This window comes from Macaca mulatta, chromosome 3 (assembly GCF_049350105.2).
Source record: "Macaca mulatta isolate MMU2019108-1 chromosome 3, T2T-MMU8v2.0, whole genome shotgun sequence".
NCBI classification, from domain to species: Eukaryota; Metazoa; Chordata; class Mammalia; order Primates; family Cercopithecidae; genus Macaca; species Macaca mulatta.
In genome coordinates, this window is record NC_133408.1 from 161,764,305 (window position 1) to 161,785,611 (window position 21,307).

A 21,307-nucleotide genomic window follows, 5' to 3' on the forward strand; every position below is an offset into this window, starting at 1 on the left:
TGAATGGAGCTTATGGGAATCGATTTTATTCCCTTAGACCATGTGTGTATATTGTCACAGAATTTTACATCCCTGCTGCAACACTATTATGACTGCCGTAGTAATAATAAGTTATTTATCACCTGTTTGTGTGTGGTTTGGTTCCAAAATAAATGACAGAACTAACTAGAAAAACAATAACTCAAAACAGACTCATTTAAATTGAAGGGACTTAAATATGCAATACTTAAGGAAAAACTAGAAAGCTTTACAATAAAAATGCACATCTACATGCTGTTTTTGTTGTGTACTTATCCTATATGTGTGCCTTCCCCAGCTTCCTCAAGAAAATCCAGTCACACCAACTACTTTGTTATGTTTGTATTTTTGACTAAATATTTATGGAGTGATGGGGAGAGGCTACAAAACTCAGCATTTCATCAAAATATCTGCCTACAGCTTAGACAATATTACTTAGAAAGTATTATTCCCTTATATTGTATATCCTTAGGATAAATAAAAGTGCTGAAAAGTCATTCCCAGTTTTTATTAAAGTTTTGTGTCTTTATGGCCATCAGTTTTTGTTCTAAAATTATGTTAGCAGAAACACATCTCTTCTGTAGTCTCCCTTGCTGGGCCTTAGAGTCTTTGCCTTCAGATTGTTTGACCCTCTTGTTTTGTCAGTTCCCCTCACAGAGTCTCAGCTGCTACCCTCATCGCACCCAAGTCTTCACGTCTTCACGTCTTCCTAAGGCAGGAAAATTAGCTTTGTCCCAGATCCTTCAAACTTGCCTACCCATGCTCATCCTAATGAGCTCAGCAATCTAAAAAGGCCCTTTTTGGTAGAATGATTTATTTTCTTTTGGGTGTATACCCAGTAATAGTGTTGCTGGGTCAAATGGTCAAATGGTAGCTCTGTTTTAAGTTCTTTGAGAAATCTCCAGACTGCTTTCCACAATGGCTGGACTAATTTATATTCCCACCAACAGTGTATAAGCATTCCCTTTTCTCTGCAGCCTCACCAGATACAATGTTTGTTGGCTTTTTAATAGTAGCCATTCTGAATGGTGTGAGATGGTATCTCATTGTGGTTTTGATTTGTATTTCTCTGATGATTAGTGATGGTGAGTATTTTTTCATATGTTTCTTAGCACTTGTATGCTTTCTTCTGAGAAGTGACATATGCACTTATATGTTCATTGCTGTGCTAGTCACAATAGCAAGATATGGAATCAACCCGTGTGCTCAGTGGTAGATTAAAGAAAATGTAGTACATATACACCATGGAATACTATACAGTCATAAAAAAATGAAATCATGCTTTTTTGCAGCAAGATGGATGGAACTGGAGGTCATAATCCTAAGTGAACTAATGCAGGGACAGAAAACTAAATACCTCATGTTCTAACTTATAAGTGGGAGTTAAACATTAATCACACATAGACATAAACGTGGGAACAGTAGACACTGTGGTCTATGAGAGAGTGGAGAGGTGGGTGAATTAAAAACTCTACCTATCAATATAATGCTCACTACCTGAGTGATGGGATTTGTACTCTAAACCTCAGCATCTTTTAGTATTCTCACGTAACAAACCTGCATATGTACCCCTGTATCTAAAATAAAAGTTGAAGTAAAAATAAATAAATAAATAAGTAAATATTTTTAGAAAGGGGCCCTTCATTTGCCAAAACATATCCCCTTCTAGGGGGGATCAGAGATGATAACAGAACTTTTTTTTCTAGTTACATAGACTAATATGCACATTTATGATTTTAAAGTTTCAGTCATTGTCAAAATATATCATTTTGAGATAACAGTGAAATAGAAAAGTCAGGTCATGTTAGTTGGATGAGTCTCATTCACACAGTTACATATTCAGTCAATTCTTTTTTGGCTTTAATATGAACCACTGTCAAATAATTAATATGCCCTTATGCAGCATAGGGACTTCCTGATTACCCAAAACTGAATGTGATTCCTCTTTCTTCTGAACCGTCGTAATTCCTGACCTGCAATTGTGGCACTTTGCCTTTCTTGCCTTGCTTCAGGGGTGTTTATGTACATACCTTATTTTCTTGGTAGATCCCTGTCTAATTGATCTCAGTATTACCTGTAACATCTGAAAAAGTACCTGGCAGGTAGTAAGAGCTCTCTGACTCCTTGATGAATGGTGAATAAGTGAATGAATTAAAACATTGGCCAAAGCTTACTTATGTCTAAGCCTCTGGGGTTAAAAAGAGCATATGTATTATTGGCAACAAACACAGAAGGAATGACTGGCTTTAGATTTCCAGACAGGTTGGAGCCAAGTTCTTCTTGCTGAACATCCTTTAATTAATGAAAAATTTACAAAGCCTTCAGAAGAATACAGTACAGTAGTATTAGCTGTGTGTACAGTTCATGTTCAAAATTAAAGATCATTCCAGGAAAAGAAAGATTCTAATTTTAAAAAGGTAGTATCAGTATTATGATAGAATTGTTAAGAAATAGTTTCCTCTGTGACTGAAAAAAATACCTAAATAATTTACATTCTTCATTTTGACTCTGTTAATCCTCTGTAAAATTATCGTACTTAACAATAATGAACACCTAGCATATCAAGATTTATTAGGTAATAATTTTTATAGATGCCCATTATATAACAGTCTGCATTTACTGAAATCATTATAAAGAAGTGAGCTACTTGATTTTATTTTTGCAGTGAAAAAAGAGGAGACATGAATCTGATTAGACTCTTAGCAATTAGTTGTTTCTTTCTTCACAAACTAGGACTTGCTTTTCTCATCATGAGTCTTTGCATTCAGTGAGCATTTATTATCATTTGTCTTGTGCATAGAAATACTGTGTTCTTATGAAAGTTTTTTTCTCAATGGATATACTATCTCCTTTGGAACTGAATTTGAGAATAAGAATTGAGGATTGTATTTATATTCAGTTTTGATCTCTATTAAATTCAATCTGAAAATAAATTTTTACTGCATGAACTTATACAACGTAGAAAATATAGATAAGGACACAGAAAAAAATACAAATACCCTGTAATTACACTACCCAGAGATAACTATTATGAAGATTTTGGTAAAGATCCATCCAAGTCTTTCTCTGAAAATTTTTAAAAATGTTATTATATTTCACAAAAAAATGAGACTATACCACATGTCTGTTTACTGATTTTTTTTACTTCATATTATACCTTTAATATATCATTCTTAATTTTTATGTTGTATTCCATCATATAGTTATAACTATATATTAAACCTTAATCAGTTCCTCAATTTTGTACATTCAGTTCACATATTTTTTGTCATTATAAATATCTAATATCCTCATTTTGACCAGGAGGAGAAGTAAAAGCTAGCAAAAAAATTGTCAAAATCTTGCTCTCAATAAATGCATTGTAGGAAAATGTATTTTTAGAAATACATTATAAATAATTGCAAAAACCACGTGAGATTTATATATTCATATAAACTCTGTAAGCTTAAGGACCAGGCCCTACTCATTTTTTGCATTCTCAGCAGGCGCTCAATAGATTATTTGTGAATTAATGAATATTTTATCAGAACTTCAAACCTCTGTATTTCCATTTGTATGGAGAGCTGCCATTTATTAGGAAGGCATTTCTTTTTGGCATCATGGAATGGACACTGGCTCTTCTAAGGATCACAGAATTTAATACAACCATCTGGTCTTGAAAGAGTTAGTGAAAACTGTCTTTTTTTTTTTTTTTTTTTTTGACAGAGTCTCTCTTTGTCACCCAGGCTTGAGCACAGTGGCTGTTATCTCTGCTTACTGCAGCCTCTACCTCCTGGGTTCGAACGATTCTCCTGCCTCAGCCTCCCTAGTAGATACCTAGTAGTATCTAAAGTGAATATGTAATCATTCAGAAGTACAAAACAGGGATAGATTTTTCCAATTACATTCAACATTTGTGTAAATGTTTACATCAGTTGTATTAGGATCTGCTACTGCCCGAGGAGAAGTCACAACCTCGTTGGTTACCTTCTGGGTCTGTAAGTCATTCAGCTTTTCTCCCAGTAGTCATTGTCTTACTACTTTTAAAAATGAAGGTCATAAACTTCAAATAAGGAAGTGGTGTACTTATTAGCATGTATTTATGAAGCACTTTTGTCATGAACTGTTATACTGTACAGAACTTCAAATTAGTGGGAAATAACTGAGTGAGACCTAGTGTAGTCTCGGGTAATTATGACATTTTCTCTGCCACTAGCTAAGAATCACCTCCCTGCCATTTCGTATCAATCCACATTTTACTCGTAATACCTGAAGCTAAGACTGCGCCTTCTCCCTCAGGGCAGACTGTGCTTCTTCCAGGGCAGGCTAGAGAGCAACAGAAGTGGAAGGAATCTCCTATCTCCCCTTGGTCATCTGCATCAACTTTCTTGATGAACAAAGATTTGTCACAGCCAAGGAATGCATTTGTATTTCTCTGTCTCTGTTTTTTTCTTTTTTTCTTCATTTTTTCCTCATGTCACTCAGTGCTTTGCGTACTAATATTTTGGCACTGGTTCCACAGATCATGTCCATTCCTACGTAGTAGGTGTTCACTCTTCATTTAAGTAATGACAGGATGAATGATAAAGCACAGGACTTTGTGTCAGCTAAAAGCTTAAGAAGCTTATACCATTTTTAGTAGGAAATGTGTATAAATTTGAAAAGAATTTCCTAATTTGGCCTAAATGGCAGAATTTTTTGTAAGTTTTTAATACATTCCTCTATCAGTGGAGTGCAGAATTTAGAATCTAAAACCACTCGTTACATCTGAGAGCTTACTGAATCTAAGTGTTTGAAAGCTATCACAGGAATGGGCATCTAAAGGCTCAGACACTACCTTCTTCTTCTGTATGTCTAGAGTGCCTAGAATCAAGCAGATGAGAGTGGAATGTTAAAAATAAGTTTTTAAAGCAAGAACACATAAAGGATACTACATTCTGATAAAGGAGACTACATTCTCATTCTTTATAGTGAGGATTCTTTGCTCACTGTTCATGTATGGTACAGTGCCATTTACTTGTACTCTGTGTGACTTGACATGGGCCCCAGACTCACAGCCAGAAGCCTGCAATAACCAGCAATTAGGTTCTTCTTCTCAGCCAGTGTCTCCTGAAGAATCAGTAACTATGAGCCAGATCACATGTAGATGTGGAAAGGAATCAGTATGTGAAATGTAGTCCTGAGGGAGGGAATGAAGCTTCAACAGTTTCGAACTTCTCATGATCAGGAAAATTATATTTTTGTTACTATTTTACTCTATAGCAGCTTGTATTTGATGTCTGAGTACATATTCATCTGGAAAAACGTTACTGATTTTCAATCCAGAAAACGTACTTTACAGAGTACATATGCTTCTAATAAGGTAATTGGGCTGGCCCAGTGCGGTGGCTCACGCCTGTAATCCCAGCACTTTGGGAGGCCGAAGCGGGAGGATCATGAGTTCAGGAGATTGAGACCATCCTGACTAATATGGTGAAACCCCATCTCTACTAAAAATACAAAAAACTTTAGCTGGGTGTGGTGGCGGGCTCCTATAATCCCAGCTACTCGGGAGGCTGAGGCAGGAGAATGGCATGAACCCGGGAGGAGGAGCTTGCAGTGAGCCAAGATTGTGCCACTGCACTCCAGCCTGGAAGACAGAGCAAGACTCTGTCTAAAATAATAATAATAATAATAATAAAATTTTAAAAAGATAATTGAGCTGATTTCAATAGGAAATATATGCAAAACCTGGAAAATTTAGTGTCTATTAATCTCTTCTTCTATGTTCATTCCATGGTTTGAACACCAAATAGTGTATATGGAATTAACTAAATTGTTATTTGAAAGATTCAGTTCTATCTTATAGAAAGGAAACCCTTTGGCAAGATCATAAACTACATATAGAAATATAGGCTTTTCTGTTAATAACATTCTAAAGTATGTATGTTTTTTTCACCATATGATCCTGTGACTCCACATCTAAAAAAAAAAGATTTACCTAAAGCTTGATAACATGCAACTGTATTGTTGATGATCAATAAACACAAGTATTTAAAAAATACATTTCTAATTAAAATATAAACTCAAACTATTAAACAAATAACTAACAAACTCTTACAAGAAGTGAAAACCTATGGGCAAGAAAATATAACTTTCTTTTTGGAGCTCTACTTTATATTAATGTTGCTTCATAAATTTTGACACATCTACTGATTGCTACTATTAAGGCGAGACAAACATAGACATCCAACCAAAGTAGTTTCTGCTATTTAGGCAGTAGTCCTTTAGATATTTTGCAATGAATCCTTTTTTTTTTTTCTCAAGAGACTGTTATGCTTTGTATATATGCATAAAATTAATGCATTTCAAAACAGTTTCATCTTGAAGAGTATAGTTCACTTTAAATCATTCCCATTCTGTAAAAAAGTGGGATTGCTTTTTCGAGGACAAAAATCTACAAATGATATTGTCCAGAGTAACTGCCAACTTCTCTGAAAGTGAACTTGGGATTCATTAGAAGCAAGAAGGAGGTTGTTGCTCCAATGATATAAACGTGAATAGCTCATTTGAGACAATTTGAAGGTCTTCTGCCATCTGCTGGACATTAGTAGAAGTCTCACTCAGTAGAGTAACATCATGTAGTATAGACCTAAATTAAAATACATTCTCATTCTGAATTCGTGTTTTTTGATAATGAAATAATTTTTCTTTTATTTCTAAAGGAACACCCCAACCTAAGCCCTCCCTAAACAAAAAATAACATCAAAGGTTTGAAGTGAAAAATAATTTCTAACTGATATAAAGCTATTCACGTATTTAAAAGGTATATATATATTCATATTTTTTAAATCATTTCTGTACCACTGCTAGCATACTGTACATATGGTACATATGCTATACCACTGCTAGCATATTGTACATATGCTAAAATTGTGACTACTAAATATATGTAAAATTTGTTTCCATTTATAAGACCAATTGTTAGTTGTGGGTGCCCTCCTGTGTTCAGGAGGTGAACTGCAAACTAGCAGAGAGAAGGCATTTTGGTCACAATCGGCGGCAGCTGTTAACATATTTTTGAGTCCTTGTAGTTTTTGTATCAGTGATGACTGATTTACCTAAGTCTACCACATGCTCTCATCGAGTGGCTTTGTAACTTCAGGTATCACCTGAAAACAAAGACCAGATTCTGTAAGTATATTAATTAATATTCAGCCTGAGAGATCTTTCTCTCCTTCTACTTTGCAAATCTGTCTGGCCTGTGAAGAGATATCTATTACTGTGCTTCATTAGTAAAATACCATAAAATGTTATAGTTTTTCTTCTCCAAATTAGTCCAAACTATCACATTAGAAATGCATTTTGGAAAGTACCAGGGCACTCTCTGATGGGACTAAATTTGGGGCTTGATTCCCAGCATGGACCTGAATTCATTTTAATAAGTCTCTGAATGATTTTCATAATACTGTTTTTTCAGATGAAACAAACAAGTCTTTTAATTCCCTAAAATTATTTTCTTAATTTACTTATGATAACAAAATGGGATTTTTGTCAGCACATCTGAAAAATACTGAAATGGCAATTTTAGGTTTTCTTTGGTTGGGAATTTTTAATTAGTTCAAGGATTCTTTAAGAACAAAATGTTCCAATAATAGTATGTCTTTCATAACTGAAATTATCCACACCCTGAACTGAACAGATTTTCAGGTACCAAACAAGAGAAATTAAGTCACCATGAACCTGCAGATATTCTTTGTTCATTTATTTCTAAGAATGAATCTGTATGCCAAAGATATTCAAAACAATGTTCTAGGCAATATAGAACTACAGAGCTATAGTTCTTATGTTTATAATCCACTAGAGGAGTCAAGATTCGTTCAGGAAAAAATAATATGGAAGTATGCAAACGATGCAGTAATAATGATAAAATAGATGATTGACAGTGACAGAGATCACTTCAGTAGAGATTAGTGTGTGTAATGAAGGAGGTAGCATTTGACCAAGACCTTTCCAAAATGGAAAGCTGGGATTTGAACAGATAGAGTTAAGAGGGGAGGAAAGAGTGTTTTAGATATAGGAAATGGAATAAGCAAAATCTCCACAGTGGAAAAGTGTAACTTTGTACTTTATATTGAAATAAAACACAATAAATTTTTTATAGAATATGTTTTATTTACTCAAGTCCTCAAGGCTAAGTTCTATCAACAGCTGTACTTTTTTTCTCTCTGAAGTTTGTAGTTCAGAACCAGAAAATGTTCAGGCTGACCCAGAGAATTATACCAGCCTTCTTGTTACATGGGAAAGGCCTCGAGTTGTTTATGATACCATGATTGAGAAGTTTGCAGTTTTGTACCAGCAGTTGGACGGAGAGGACCAAACCAAGCATGAATTTTTGACAGATGGCTATCAAGACTTGGTAACTATATGATCAGTTGTTTTACATATGGTAACATTATAATTTAATTTCCAAGGTAAGAACTTACAAATGGTTATATGTTATTTTCTTCCATTACTTTTAGACTTTATGTGAAGGTGGGGTGGGGTGAGTATTTTTAAATTAAAAAAATTTTTAAATTAGAAGCTATACTAAATTATGTCAAAAGTTATATTTAATTAAATGGATAACATAACTTTACCAACAATAACATTATAGAGTAGATACATATGACTTATGAACTGGAGATCATTTAGTATGGCCTTTCTTAAGATTGCAGTTGTAGAATAGGGCCAGAATCTCAGTGCCCTGATACATTTTATATTGTGTCTTCCATTATGCTATATCAGCACAGGAAGAGTAGAGTAGGGGACATACAAGTCCTGTTTGTTGTACCAAAAAATTTTCAGATAACAGCTGGGAAGTCATGATTGGGTCAGAACTTTGGGGATGTAAGACCAAATTTCTTACAAAAAGATCCACCCCTGCCTCCCTCCACCAGCGCGTGCAAATAAGTACAGATTCCTTTTGTGGCCTGAACATGTCAGTATTAAACTTTGCTCTGGTAGGGAAATGTTGGCCATAGATTAGGGTGTAGTTGACAAACCTTCATCTGGATGTCGGTCCAGAAAGTCCCCACTGCAGGTTCAAGGACACTGGACTCTGCCTCAGGCACCTAGAGTCCTAGAGTCTTACAAGTCCTGGGAAGCTGCATTTAAATAAAAACTCATTGTTAATTGTGTTTCATATCATGTGGACAAAATGGATAAAATTTTAGTAATCTTTTAATTCAGTCGCCTAGAATATGGAGACACAATGATCTGTGAAATAAATGATAATATGTTTATTTCATAATTATGTGAAGAAGATAATTATATTACTGTTCTTGCATATATATTGTCAAGAAAAAGACATAACTTAGTTGTTCACTTCTTCACATTGCTCCTTATTTGCACATGCTCCCCATTTATTTGTCTAAAATATTAATTTTTAGTTTGTGGTACTCATTTATGAATTTGATGAGTTCTGGCTAAAAATGAAACTTCCTAAAACTAAATCTGATTTTTAAAAAGAAAAAAAAAAAAGCCTAGTTTTCCAGTTCTTCATAATTCACAAATACCACAAGTTTAACTAAGCAACATTACATAAACTTTTCCTTAGGTTAATAAAATAGAAGTATTTTCCATGGACCAGTGAGAAAAAGTTTTCTAGGAAAGATACCTAGTGTGTTAGTAGTCCTATGAGAATAACATTTGTATAATTACTAACATCTTTCTTTTAGGGTGCTATTCTCAATAATTTGCTACCCAATATGAGTTATGTTCTTCAAATAGTAGCCATATGCACTAATGGCTTATATGGAAAATACAGCGACCAACTGATTGTCGACATGCCTACCGATAATCCTGGTAAGTACCGCCAGATACATCTATATATTAGCTCAATAAATGAGGTTAGTTTAATTACTGTATGCATTGATGCTTTCTCTCTAACTTTATATTCTTTTAGCCAAAAGGCAAAGTGATTTTCTCTTAAGTCTGGATTGCCAGTTAATTTTTTGAGGCATGGGACCTATTTCTCATTCAGCAGGTCTGGTGCAGGACAATAACTAAATTTATCCTTAGTATTGGAGTTTACCATTTGTAAAATAAGAACGACTAAACATATTTATAATATTGTAATGATCATTAAATGAAAATTATTATGTAAATGTTGAGACTGTTATTTTGGATAATTAAGAGTTGGTTTAATTTGTATTTATTTCCTTTTTTCAGCCCCCAAAGCATTATGTAGTAAGTATATACATGATCCTAAGGCCATGTGAGGTACTTTCAAATATCTATACAATGTGAGGTACTTTCAAGTATCTATACAAAGCATCTCAAGAGTTTGTCTTAGATCTATTTTTCTACTTTTTATAGTTTGGTTATAGGGAGTGGGGTGTTTTCCTCTTGGTTGATTGCCCTTACTCTTTCCCAAAAACAAGACAAGTAAAAGTTGTTTCTACTTGTGTTTTATTTGCATGCACCTTCTCTAAATATATGGGAAAATCTTTTGATCTTAGAGCATATGCAATAACTGAATCAAATGCTGACCATCATAATTTGACAGTTTAAAATTATTAAGTTAGTGTTCCTCTTGTTAGTATAAGCAGTTTTAAATAATAGACTAGAAGTATATATATGTATATATACACCTACATATGTATAATCACGTACATCTGCAAACATACATATGTAAATATATATATATTCTTTGGTCATCCATATTAGGAGCCTACTCCTTGAAACTTTTACAAATTTTAATGTAAGTGAATGGTTACAAATTATATTAATTATAGCCTATTTCAGTTTTACCTATGGCAGGAAAACTGATGTGCGCGGTTTGCATTGCTGTCTAAATGCTGTAGCAGGGACTTTAATCCAACATGAGCTTAAATAAAGTAATTGCTCATTGATCACCTATAGCTGTTCTTACTAGTTGACTTTTTAAGTTAAAGACTATATGTCAGAGCATCAGATATTGTAGTACTCATCATTCCAAACTACAGGCTATAAAACTTGCCAAGGTATCTCCCAACTTGGTATTAATAACTAATGAATATTACTACTACCATGATGGCAATATCATTATTTAATATTTCTTATGACCTGCCTCATGGCCTGGGTATAACCATCTTTCTTATTGCCTTTATTTAGCGTTGTTTTTCAAAATCAGGTTATTTTTTAATGGAATGTGAGCTCTAAGTCTTATTGAAAGGTGAGTATCAAAATAACTGACCGTGATTTTAACTATGCCATATCACACCACACCATTGCATGGCAACCCTCACCAAAGTTCCCCACAATGAGCTATCCAGAAAATGACACCTTTAGCCATATAACTTTGATCATGTCGACCAGCACCATATGTGAATTGATTGAAATATGGCATATACAAAAATCTCTTCTACCCTTATTTATGCATTTTAAGTATGAAGTATATTGAACACATTCACTCAATTTTCTTACCTTGATTTAATTATGCTACTCTAATTTCATACATAAAATAATTTCTCAGGAGTTGGCAAAAAATTACTACTTTTACCCATTTATTTTTACACTGTTTCCTACTTTATTCGCTATGCCAAAGCTTTAAATGTTCTGAATTTTTTTGGTCTTTTTCTTTTTTGGAGAAACTTATTGCATATGAAAGAAACAGATTAAATATGTATTTTCTCCATAAGTGATTTCTGAGTGATCCTGTAAGACTGACTTTATATTGGCACAAAGTCTAATATTCTTCTATCATTTGTTGTATTTTCACATTTGTACTAAATAATAAATATTATTATAACTTAAAATTTCTGTTTATTTAAAGGACCGGGACACTATTGAACATTGTAATAATGAGATGCTTGTTTGGATACACCGTTAAATCTCCATGGATGCCTCAGTCTCTTAAGGCATTTTGTATAGTAATGCTGTGTTAGTAAAAGATGGTATTTGATTTGATGTTTTGATATGCTATGCCTCTTAAAAGCCAAGGATTACAAACTTAGGTAGATTATTCCCTATTATTTCTACCAAAAATTCCTGCATCAAAAGCCTGTTCCTCCAAAGTTTGGGATTATCCTATTTTTTTATAAAAAAAAAAATTGGTTCTCTTAGGAGTTATTCTTTCTCATCTGAAAGGCTGCAATGGCATTTTTATCCACGTATTTACAATTCAGTATTGAAATTACATTGTCTTATCTATTGTTTCTTTGGTAAATATATCCCAATGAAAGTCTTGACAGTGATACTATCTTGTGGCTTGGTAAAACAGGTTTGGTGCCTACAAGATTTGTGAATTTTATTATTTTTGTGACGAATATAGATGTAAGTGGCTTTTGAGTTTGCTGCTTATTTCATGGTTTTTATTACTACCACTTGGTTCTGTTAATCATGCTGTTTTATTAGCTTGGTAACTGTAATGTAGCCTATTTAATTATTCTGTTATTATTTAGGATAAACTGTTTACTAAATATTGTATTGTTTATTGCTTTTGTTAAAAAGAAATGAAGATGGTAGTTTATAACTGCTGTCATTCTTTGATGGATTTCAAATATATATATATATATATATATATATATATATTTTTTTTTTTTTTTTTTTTTTTTTTTTTTTGAGACGGAGTCTTGCTCTGTAGCCCGGGCTGGAGTGCAGTGGCCGGATCTCAGCTCACTGCAAGCTCCGCCTCCCGGGTTTACGCCATTCTTCTGCCTCAGCCTCCGGAGTAGCTGGGACTACAGGCGTGGAGTCTCGCTCTGTCACCCAGGCGGGAGTGCAGTGGTGCAATCTTGGCTCACTGCAGCCTCCACCTCCCAGGTTCAAACGATTCTCCTGCCTCAGACTTCTGAGTAGCTGAGATTACAGGCACTCACCACCATGCCTGGCTAATTTTTGTGTTTTTAGTAGAGACAGAGTTTCACCATGTGGGCCAGGCTGGTCTGGAACTCCTGACCTCGTGATCCACCTGCCTCGGCCTCCCAAAGTGCTGGGATTACAGGCGTGAGCCACCGTGCCCAGCCAGATTTCAAATATTTTAATCAGTTTCCCTGAAGAAAAAATCAGTCTTCCAAATAGTGCCTTTAATTTCCTAAATTTGATAAAACTGTGCATTTAAATTAACAATTTGCTTACATTATTCTTTGTACCTTTTAATTACACTTGTGTGCAAAAGTATCACCATAAACTAATGCACATTAAGTATTATTTCAAATTGCCATTTAAAAAAATGTGTAAGTTTGCATTCGGAAATTAATTTAAATTTGTCAAGGAGCCTCTTTAGTGTTAAAAAGAAATGTATATTCTTTTAAAAGACTTCTTAGAGAATTATATTTATGAATAAATAATTTCATAAATATATTTATCTTATTGTTACTAAGTTAATTATGTTTATTTCTCTTATATAAGATAGAGCTAATTAACATACAGTTATGGAGGGATTATTTAAGTACATGTTTTAGGGCCTTGATAATTACATGTGTTAGATTTAAATACATGATGAATTAAATCAACAGTTTTCTTGTTACTGTGTGATTTCAGTTGTATAACAATTTGTTAAGTCACCATGCATCTGTCCTTACTCTACCTGTACCATCCTTCCTATTAGTGTTATTACATTATTATATGCAGAATTACAGCTTGAAGCAGTTGCAGTCTACACTGCTTTTATTTTGTGCACTGTGAAACTTGGCTTATCTTCAAACAATTAAATAAGCCTTGCTTGCTCACCTACATCAGTGTTGCTTTTTTGTGCTATAAAAAATGAATGTGTTCCTAATGTGCTTTTTTAATCTAACATTACTTGTGTCCTAAAACAAAACCAGAATGAGTCAACAGTTTTTGTTCAGTTATTACAAAAATGTGAATTTAGGTGTTCACTCAAAACAAAAATACTGCTAGTTCTTCACTATCAGACTTTTTCTATCCTTTCTGGAGTCTATTTTGATGAACAGAGAGGATTCTATACATCAGTATAATTTTTGAACTATTTAATATATCAGTAGTGCCTGACTCCAACCAGTGGTTACTAAAATATCAGTTATTACTTGTGAGAAAGCAGCAGGTTTAGGGGTACCCAGTATGAGAGCTTGTGCCCATCAGCAGAGCTAAACTTTGAGTTCAGGGTGTTGAATTAACAGATCCAGAATTATGGCTTCAAAATCTTTAGGAAGACAGAAACAATCTTTCAAAATTATTTTATTTCAAAATTGTTCTGAGGAGACTCAGCAAAAGACTTCTGGATTCTAAGAAATAGAGGTATTGAAGTGTTCCTGGGAATTTCAGTCAGTTCAAATGATCTCAGTCCAGTTGGAAACCAGAATAAAGAGCCTTCAAGGTGGATTTATACACAGCAATATGAATGTGCCAACACGTGGGGGTGCTCACCCATGAGAGTGCCAAGGAATGAAGGGAGGCTCAGAGACCTGCCTAGGACCACACAAGTTGCCCCAGAGCTAAGGAGGCCTAAAGAGAAAGTATTGGTTTTATTACAATAAGCAGCAATCCAATTATAGTATAAGTCATTAATATTCGTTAGGGGATGTGATTGGATTAAAACCCTGTATTGTAATTTACTGAAAGGAAACCATAATCCCTATAGTTAGTTGATGCTCTGGTAAAATGATAAAAATAAGTCGAATGCAATACACACTAAAAATATTGAAGAAAAAAGGAAATAAATCCTCAACGTGATAGTTATACATACCCTTCCCCAACCCTTATTATGATTAAATAAGAAAATTATATTTGCCCATTAAAAGTATGAAGTTAGGTGGAGTTAGACCATTTTAAAAAAATTTTAAACACCTTCTTAAGCATATTGAAACAAATGGAAAATAGTTGATATTTTTTCCATAGTCTCTTAACAGCGGAAAAACCTACAGTATGTGCACCACTAACAAGTATTTGATTATGATTTGCCATTGTGAGCATTAAATATTTCACAAGTCTATGAAAAAGAGTGGCTACACTTCAAATTATTTTCAGTAAAACTAGGTATTGTCTAATGGGCTTAATTTGAAGATTTTTTACATGCATGAACTTCTTTGGTCATAGCTTTTAGAAAATCATATGGAAGGTCATTTGTCTGTCACAGTTTAGTTGTATCTCATTTTTAAATTCACATGTATTAATTTGCATGGCGATTACAAAAACACAAGTGTTTGAGATGATTGAAATCACTTTAGTTTGGAAACGTAAAAAATAAAGAGCATGAAGAACAGATGGTGAGGAAAGGAGATTTCATAGGAAGAAAAATAGAAGGAGACCACTAGTGATCAAAATAAAATGGTTAGTTTTAACAAGAAAAAAAGTGAGAATTAAAAGTAAGATTGTGATTGTCTCTAGTGAGTACTTTCCTTTTTAAATTACAGGAAGTTGTTTACGTTAAGTAATTTTGAAACAGCTAAGTTGTCAAAAGTATTAACTTTATCTGAATCTTCTTGGGAGCTAGGCATGCTTAACAGATTTCACGTGAATTCTCATTTTACAGTTTTCAATATATTAATACCCAGGAGTCTTGATAAAAATAAACTCAAGAAACTTTGTGTTGGAAAACAGACCTGGGTATGATAAACATTTAATGTTGGTTCAGTTATACCTTGAAATTTCTATAGAGTATACATTTCCTTTGAGGACATAAAACATAGAACATAAGCAGCATTAGGATAGTGCAGAGCATAAATTGTGGTGATAGCCTGAGATTCCATAAAGCCATGGGAGTTTGAAGAACATCATTATAATAATGCTCAAACCTCACAGTTACTTTGTCTACCATCTTCTTAATGACCCAGGCAGTTCAGACCAAGACTAAAGAAAAATTCTCCTCTGGCCCCTCAGTAATGTGGTAGAGTGGCTAGATTCCTTCTTAGGAAAAGAAAGAACCAGCTTAGTCTTCCCTGACATTCCCTGACAGGTCCTGTTTTAGCACTGAGATATTCATACGTTCATTCTGATTTGTTGGGACAAACAGACTTGAATGATCCTGGTCATCAGATTCTTTAAGTAAACAGCATTAGCTGAGTTTCCCTGGGGAGAATGCACAAGATTCACCCTGTTACTTCTTCTTGATGACAGCAAGGCTGGAACCTGCTGGAAAACACTCTTCATTTTACCTGTTGCAGCACCCTGTATAGAAATAGGTATGAGGCCAGATTTGAGGAGTAAAGATAATTATTTGTCCTCGGTCAAAATAGAAACTTAAGGAAGAGGTAGCTGAATAAGAAAATAAATTCTACCAGTTCTCCAGAAAATCCCTGGCATTTCCCCAGCCATGCTTTTATCAGCCCTGCTAAGGATGAAAGTAACTGTGCACTGATGAAAAATTATTTGCGTTTCTTTACACTTAGTTTTATCGGTTTCACTGACCTCCTCTCCGTTCTTAGCTTCAATCAGACTTGGGGGAGTGGTGAATGGGGAAGGGAGTGGAGTGGGAGGTAGAGATCAAGATTTGGGTAGAGTTATATATAAGGAATGGGGAAGGGAGTGGAGTGGGAGAGAGAGATCAAGATTTGGGTAGAGTTACATATAAGCTTATGTAGTGTTGTGTTGTAGTGTTCAGTAATGTTGAAAACTAAAATTTGGAATTTTTATTGTGAGAAAGTCTGTATTTTCAAAGCTGACATTAACTTTTTGGTTCTTTTTAATTTTTTCTTTCACCAAAAGGTAAATCCACAAAGGCTGAAATAGTTGAATAAAAACTTTAATAATTTTGTTTTTAATTTTGTAGAACTTGATCTTTTTCCTGAATTAATTGGAACTGAAGAAATAATCAAGGTATCATAGCCATTTTTATATTTAAATGTTTTAATATTCAACGGTCTATTTTGAATTGTTGCTTAGGTGTTAGGTATTGCCACATGAATAAAAGTTGTGTTGCACGATTCATTGTTTGTGGGGTTAGTTGCTAAGCTTTATATATAGATAGTTACATAATTGATATACATGATTCTCTTATGAAGAAGTTGAAAGATGTTTTGATTGATATAGTACTAAAAAACAAGAAATATAAATGGTGATGAAGAAAAAAACAATGAACTCTAAAAATAGTTATAGCTACGCAATACAGCTATAAACTGGAATTTTTTTTAGTGTCAAAATTTTTCTGAAGAACTAAAATTATATTTAACCAGTTTTCAATATTGCTACAGTTTATATATAAATAACCAATGTTGATAGATCAACGATAAATATGGCCCAAAATATAAACTATATATATATTTTTGCCCATTTAAATTGTTTATTATTTAATTTGATAAATATTCTTTTACTCGAAGGACATTGTGCTGACAACAGGCACTTATACTATGAGTAGTCTATACTATTTATAGATAAAATTTACAGATATTTGAGACTATAAATTTTAACATTTTTTTTTTAAATAGAGAGGAAATGATTGTTTAATATATTTTATATTTCATCGTATGCCCTAATGTGCTGTTCATCATAACTGAAATTATGTATTCAGTTCAGGTGCTATTGTTGATGATAGCATGACTGTGTACGTGTGTATAGATTGTGTAGGAGCTGATAAAAGTGTGATAACTAGTGCTGTTATCCAGCAATAAATAACAATTAGGTCTTTCACAGGTAAAAACTATCTTGATATTTTATGCATTTTATGCCTAGTCTCTCTCACAAGGGATTATTTTTCCAAAATGACCAGTCTACCTTTTTACAGGAGTTTATAGATTTCAGCTAAGAATATCTTTATTTGTATGTGTACATACATGTTCACATGCATATGGAGATATATATATACACACACACACACACACACACACACACATACACATACACATACACATACCTACAAGTGATCAACAGAATTAAGTCCAAAAAGAAAAAAGATATTATATTTATGCTGAATTGTTAATTCAAATAATTGGTCTGACACACTGATGTAAGCCCTTTTTTCAGTATTTGGTGCCATGTAGTCAATGATATTCTGTTTAAGTTCCATCTCACATAATATGTATTACACATCACAAATTTTTTAGAAAGGACCAAGGAATGATCAATTATTTTCATAGTAATTCCCATTACCATGATTCATGATCCATGCTGAGTTACTTTAGTTACAAGATCCATGTTTAGTTATTTTTCTTCTCTATTGCCATTAGCACTAAAGCAACTTTTACCATAAGCCTACAAAAGTTATTTAAAATCTTCCAATGTTAATTACTAGTAAATTTCTACATAAAACTATAATATTGTATTTAGTATAATATGTAGCTGTGTGAATAGGCTACACATGTGACTTTATATAAATTTTTAAGTATTTCCCATTTTCTAATGAACATATACTTCTACATATTTATGAGGTATATAGTGATCAAATCAGGGTAGTTTGCATATCCATTATCTCAAACATTTACTATTTTTTTGTGTTGGAAACATTTGAGATCCTTTTTTCTACCTATCTGAAAATATATATTATTGCTAACTATAGTCATTCTACAGTGCTATCGAACACTAGAACTTATTCTTCCTATCTAGCTGTAATTTTGTACCCTTTAACCAATCTCTTCCTGTCGCCCCCTCCCCACTACATTTCTCAGCTTCTAATAACCATTATTCTACACTCTACTTCTATGAGATCAACTTTTTTAGCTTCCACATAGGAGTGAATACACACAGTATTTATCTTTCTGTTCCTGGCTTATTCCACTTACATAATGTAGGTATATCTTTATTTTTGTCATACACTCTACAATAGAGGTCCCTAAAGCTATGCCTGTCACGGTGCCTCTGGTCTCACCGTTTGCATATATGACAAACACAAGCAGATCTTCCTGTTAGAGAAGAATGTGAAGATGTGTGAGCAGGTTGGCTTGTTGTAGTCAGAGAAAAGTTCCTAGATAGGAAGAAAAAAAAGAACCTCAGTGCATCAGCCCAGGTCCCAACAGGAAACAGATGCCACACCCACGTGGAGTCATGGAGGTTAATTTAATCAAAAAGGACGATTCATAGGTGTGGGAAGTCTTAATGCAAATAAACAAGGGGTTGGCATTGTACATTTGGGATGAATGATATCAGAGACTTGTTCTTACATCTAAATCTGAAAGGCAAGAAGGCAAGGAGAAGATGCAGAGAGAATGGCACAGCAGGTTCTGTGGTCTCTGTAATGGGACAGCGTCATCCTGTGGTGACCAGTTAGGTAAGGAACCTCCCAGGGAATAACCACATTCTCTGGCTACCCACCTAGAACAGAATGGAGACAGGTGGAGAGAGGCTGTGGAAAGTAAAATGAGAAGATACAATACACTGAGAAAGGAGTCACCTGAGAAGGCAGAGTAGAATTAAAAATCAATGTCATTACTTGTTGATAGAAGGCTATGATCTAGAAGAAAATGAGGAGGAGAAAGAATTCTTATGACATTAGGCTTATTTGGTTTGTGGGGCTTTACCCATGGTGGTAGGGCCCAAAGAAACAGCCACTCTAATTCTTTGAGCTGGAAGAATCCTTGGCACTGCCAAGGGAGAGGGAGCCAGCTACCAACACACAGATGGGGATTTAAAATAAAGAATACAGGAGCAATGATTGGTAAGCTTGGCTTGGCAAATTGGTAGTAGTTTTTGGTATTGAAATTAACTGTTGTATTAATAATATATTGTCAAATCGAAAGAGACCTGTGTCATAATGTGTCTTCCTGGAGCATGATTATGAGATGGGATGAAAACAGTGCTTAACCAATCTACTATTCACTTCCTTTGCTTCGTGCAGGAATGAATGACAGGCTAGAAAATGCATGGAATGTATTCATAATGACTTTCAATCCCTGAATATAGAAAAAAAGAGTTTGAAGGATATTTCTTAGATCCTCTCCAAAAGGAAATGTATGACTTTCCAAGACAAAGTATCTGTAGCATGATCATGGATTCACACTGAATTTTTTAAATGAAGTTGTGAAGGATAACATATGACACAGATCGAAACTACAGTGGAAGAAAGAGTCACAATAACTCCATAAAGAAATTGTAGGAAAGAGTGTTAAAATATTTGTAGTCAGATATGAATAAAGTAATCATAGGGCATGAATGATATGTTCTTCTTAAAATGTTGACACAGCCAATGTGACCTTTTAGAGATCAACAAGATATGGTAGGATAGGATTAATGAAGGTCTAATCACCTTCACCAGGTTCTGAGAGGTTCTGAACCTCATAAAGTTATAGAACTCATTTGTATCTGATGTCTGTATAGTTTTTTTCCCAAATATGTAACAAGAAGAGGTGTGTAGCATTATATTATAATAAAAATTTTATGAAAATTTACATTGCTTATAGGAGGATATGATAAAGTATGTTTATGTGGAAATGTAAGGAAAGAGAAAGAAATGTAATAGTATGGTGGAAGTCAAGAGACATTGTTAGATCATATAGAGAAAACAGGTGACATATCTTTGGGGAACTTTTGCTGTGAAGGAGAGATGAGAAGTAGAATGATAACTAGAAGGTGAATTAGAGGTTTTCCTTTGTGTTCCCTTTAAATAAGAGAGATCGGAGTTGATTTAAGCTGATGAGAATGATCTGTTTGAGAATTTGAGAAAACAAATTGGAAACACAAAATAGGTTGAACTACTCAATTACGTTCAATTCCCAGGTTCATGATAGGGAATAGATCTAAACCACAGAAGTGGGAATTAGCTTTAGAAAGGAAGGAAAACAACTCTTTAGTTCTAACAGGACAGGAGGGGCAAGGGGAACTTGGTTGGCCCCTGTTTTTAGTGTTAGGAAGAAGTGTGTTTTTGACTAGTGGCTTCTTTTCCCTGTAAACAGGAAGGCCATCTGCTGAAAATAGGAGGAAAGGACAGGAAAATGAAGGTTTGAACAGAGTTTTGGTAGAGGGAAAGAGTGTGGAGTGATACCAGAAAACTAGGCAAATATTTAGGTTTGCAAAAGCAAGGCAGAGTTTAGAAACTCCACACTGCCAAGCTTAATATTGATCCTCAGCAAAACTCTGGATCAAATTATAAAACAAATATTTATGAGAACTTCTAAGGAAAGAAGAGATAATTGGCACCAACCAATTTTCCCTAAAAGCAAGTCAAGGCAAATTATTCTTATTTCCTTTTGCATGAAGTTTTTAGGTTTGTAGATTATGGGAATATTTTATTTAGGAAATTATTTGGCAAAATCTCTCAGGTGGTCCTTGTGAACAAGGTATCACACAGAATGTAAAACTTCTTGAAGAATACTGACTACTTGTAAGGAAATGTGTCAAAGGAATCTGAGAGAGTAGCTATTTTTGGTACGCAATATAATTCAGATCAAGTGCACTAACTTCCTAGAGTTGTCACATATGCTTCAGAAAATACAACCAGCCAAATAATTAAACTGTAAATAATGAGGCCATCATTAAGCTT

The 21,307-nt window shown here is 34.1% G+C and overlaps 1 protein-coding gene across 4 annotated transcripts in view; it reads left to right on the forward strand.

Annotated features, from left to right (window-relative positions):
- The window catches only part of PTPRZ1 (protein tyrosine phosphatase receptor type Z1), a 192,512-nt gene that overhangs the window by 117,672 nt on the left and 53,533 nt on the right, over positions 1-21,307 (forward strand). For all 4 annotated transcript variants that reach the window (XM_015134780.3, XM_015134781.3, NM_001278382.1 and 1 more), the window contains 3 exon segments: positions 8,211-8,395; positions 9,696-9,822; positions 16,670-16,716. In XM_015134780.3, the coding sequence (XP_014990266.3) occupies positions 8,211-8,395; positions 9,696-9,822; positions 16,670-16,716 (359 nt within the window).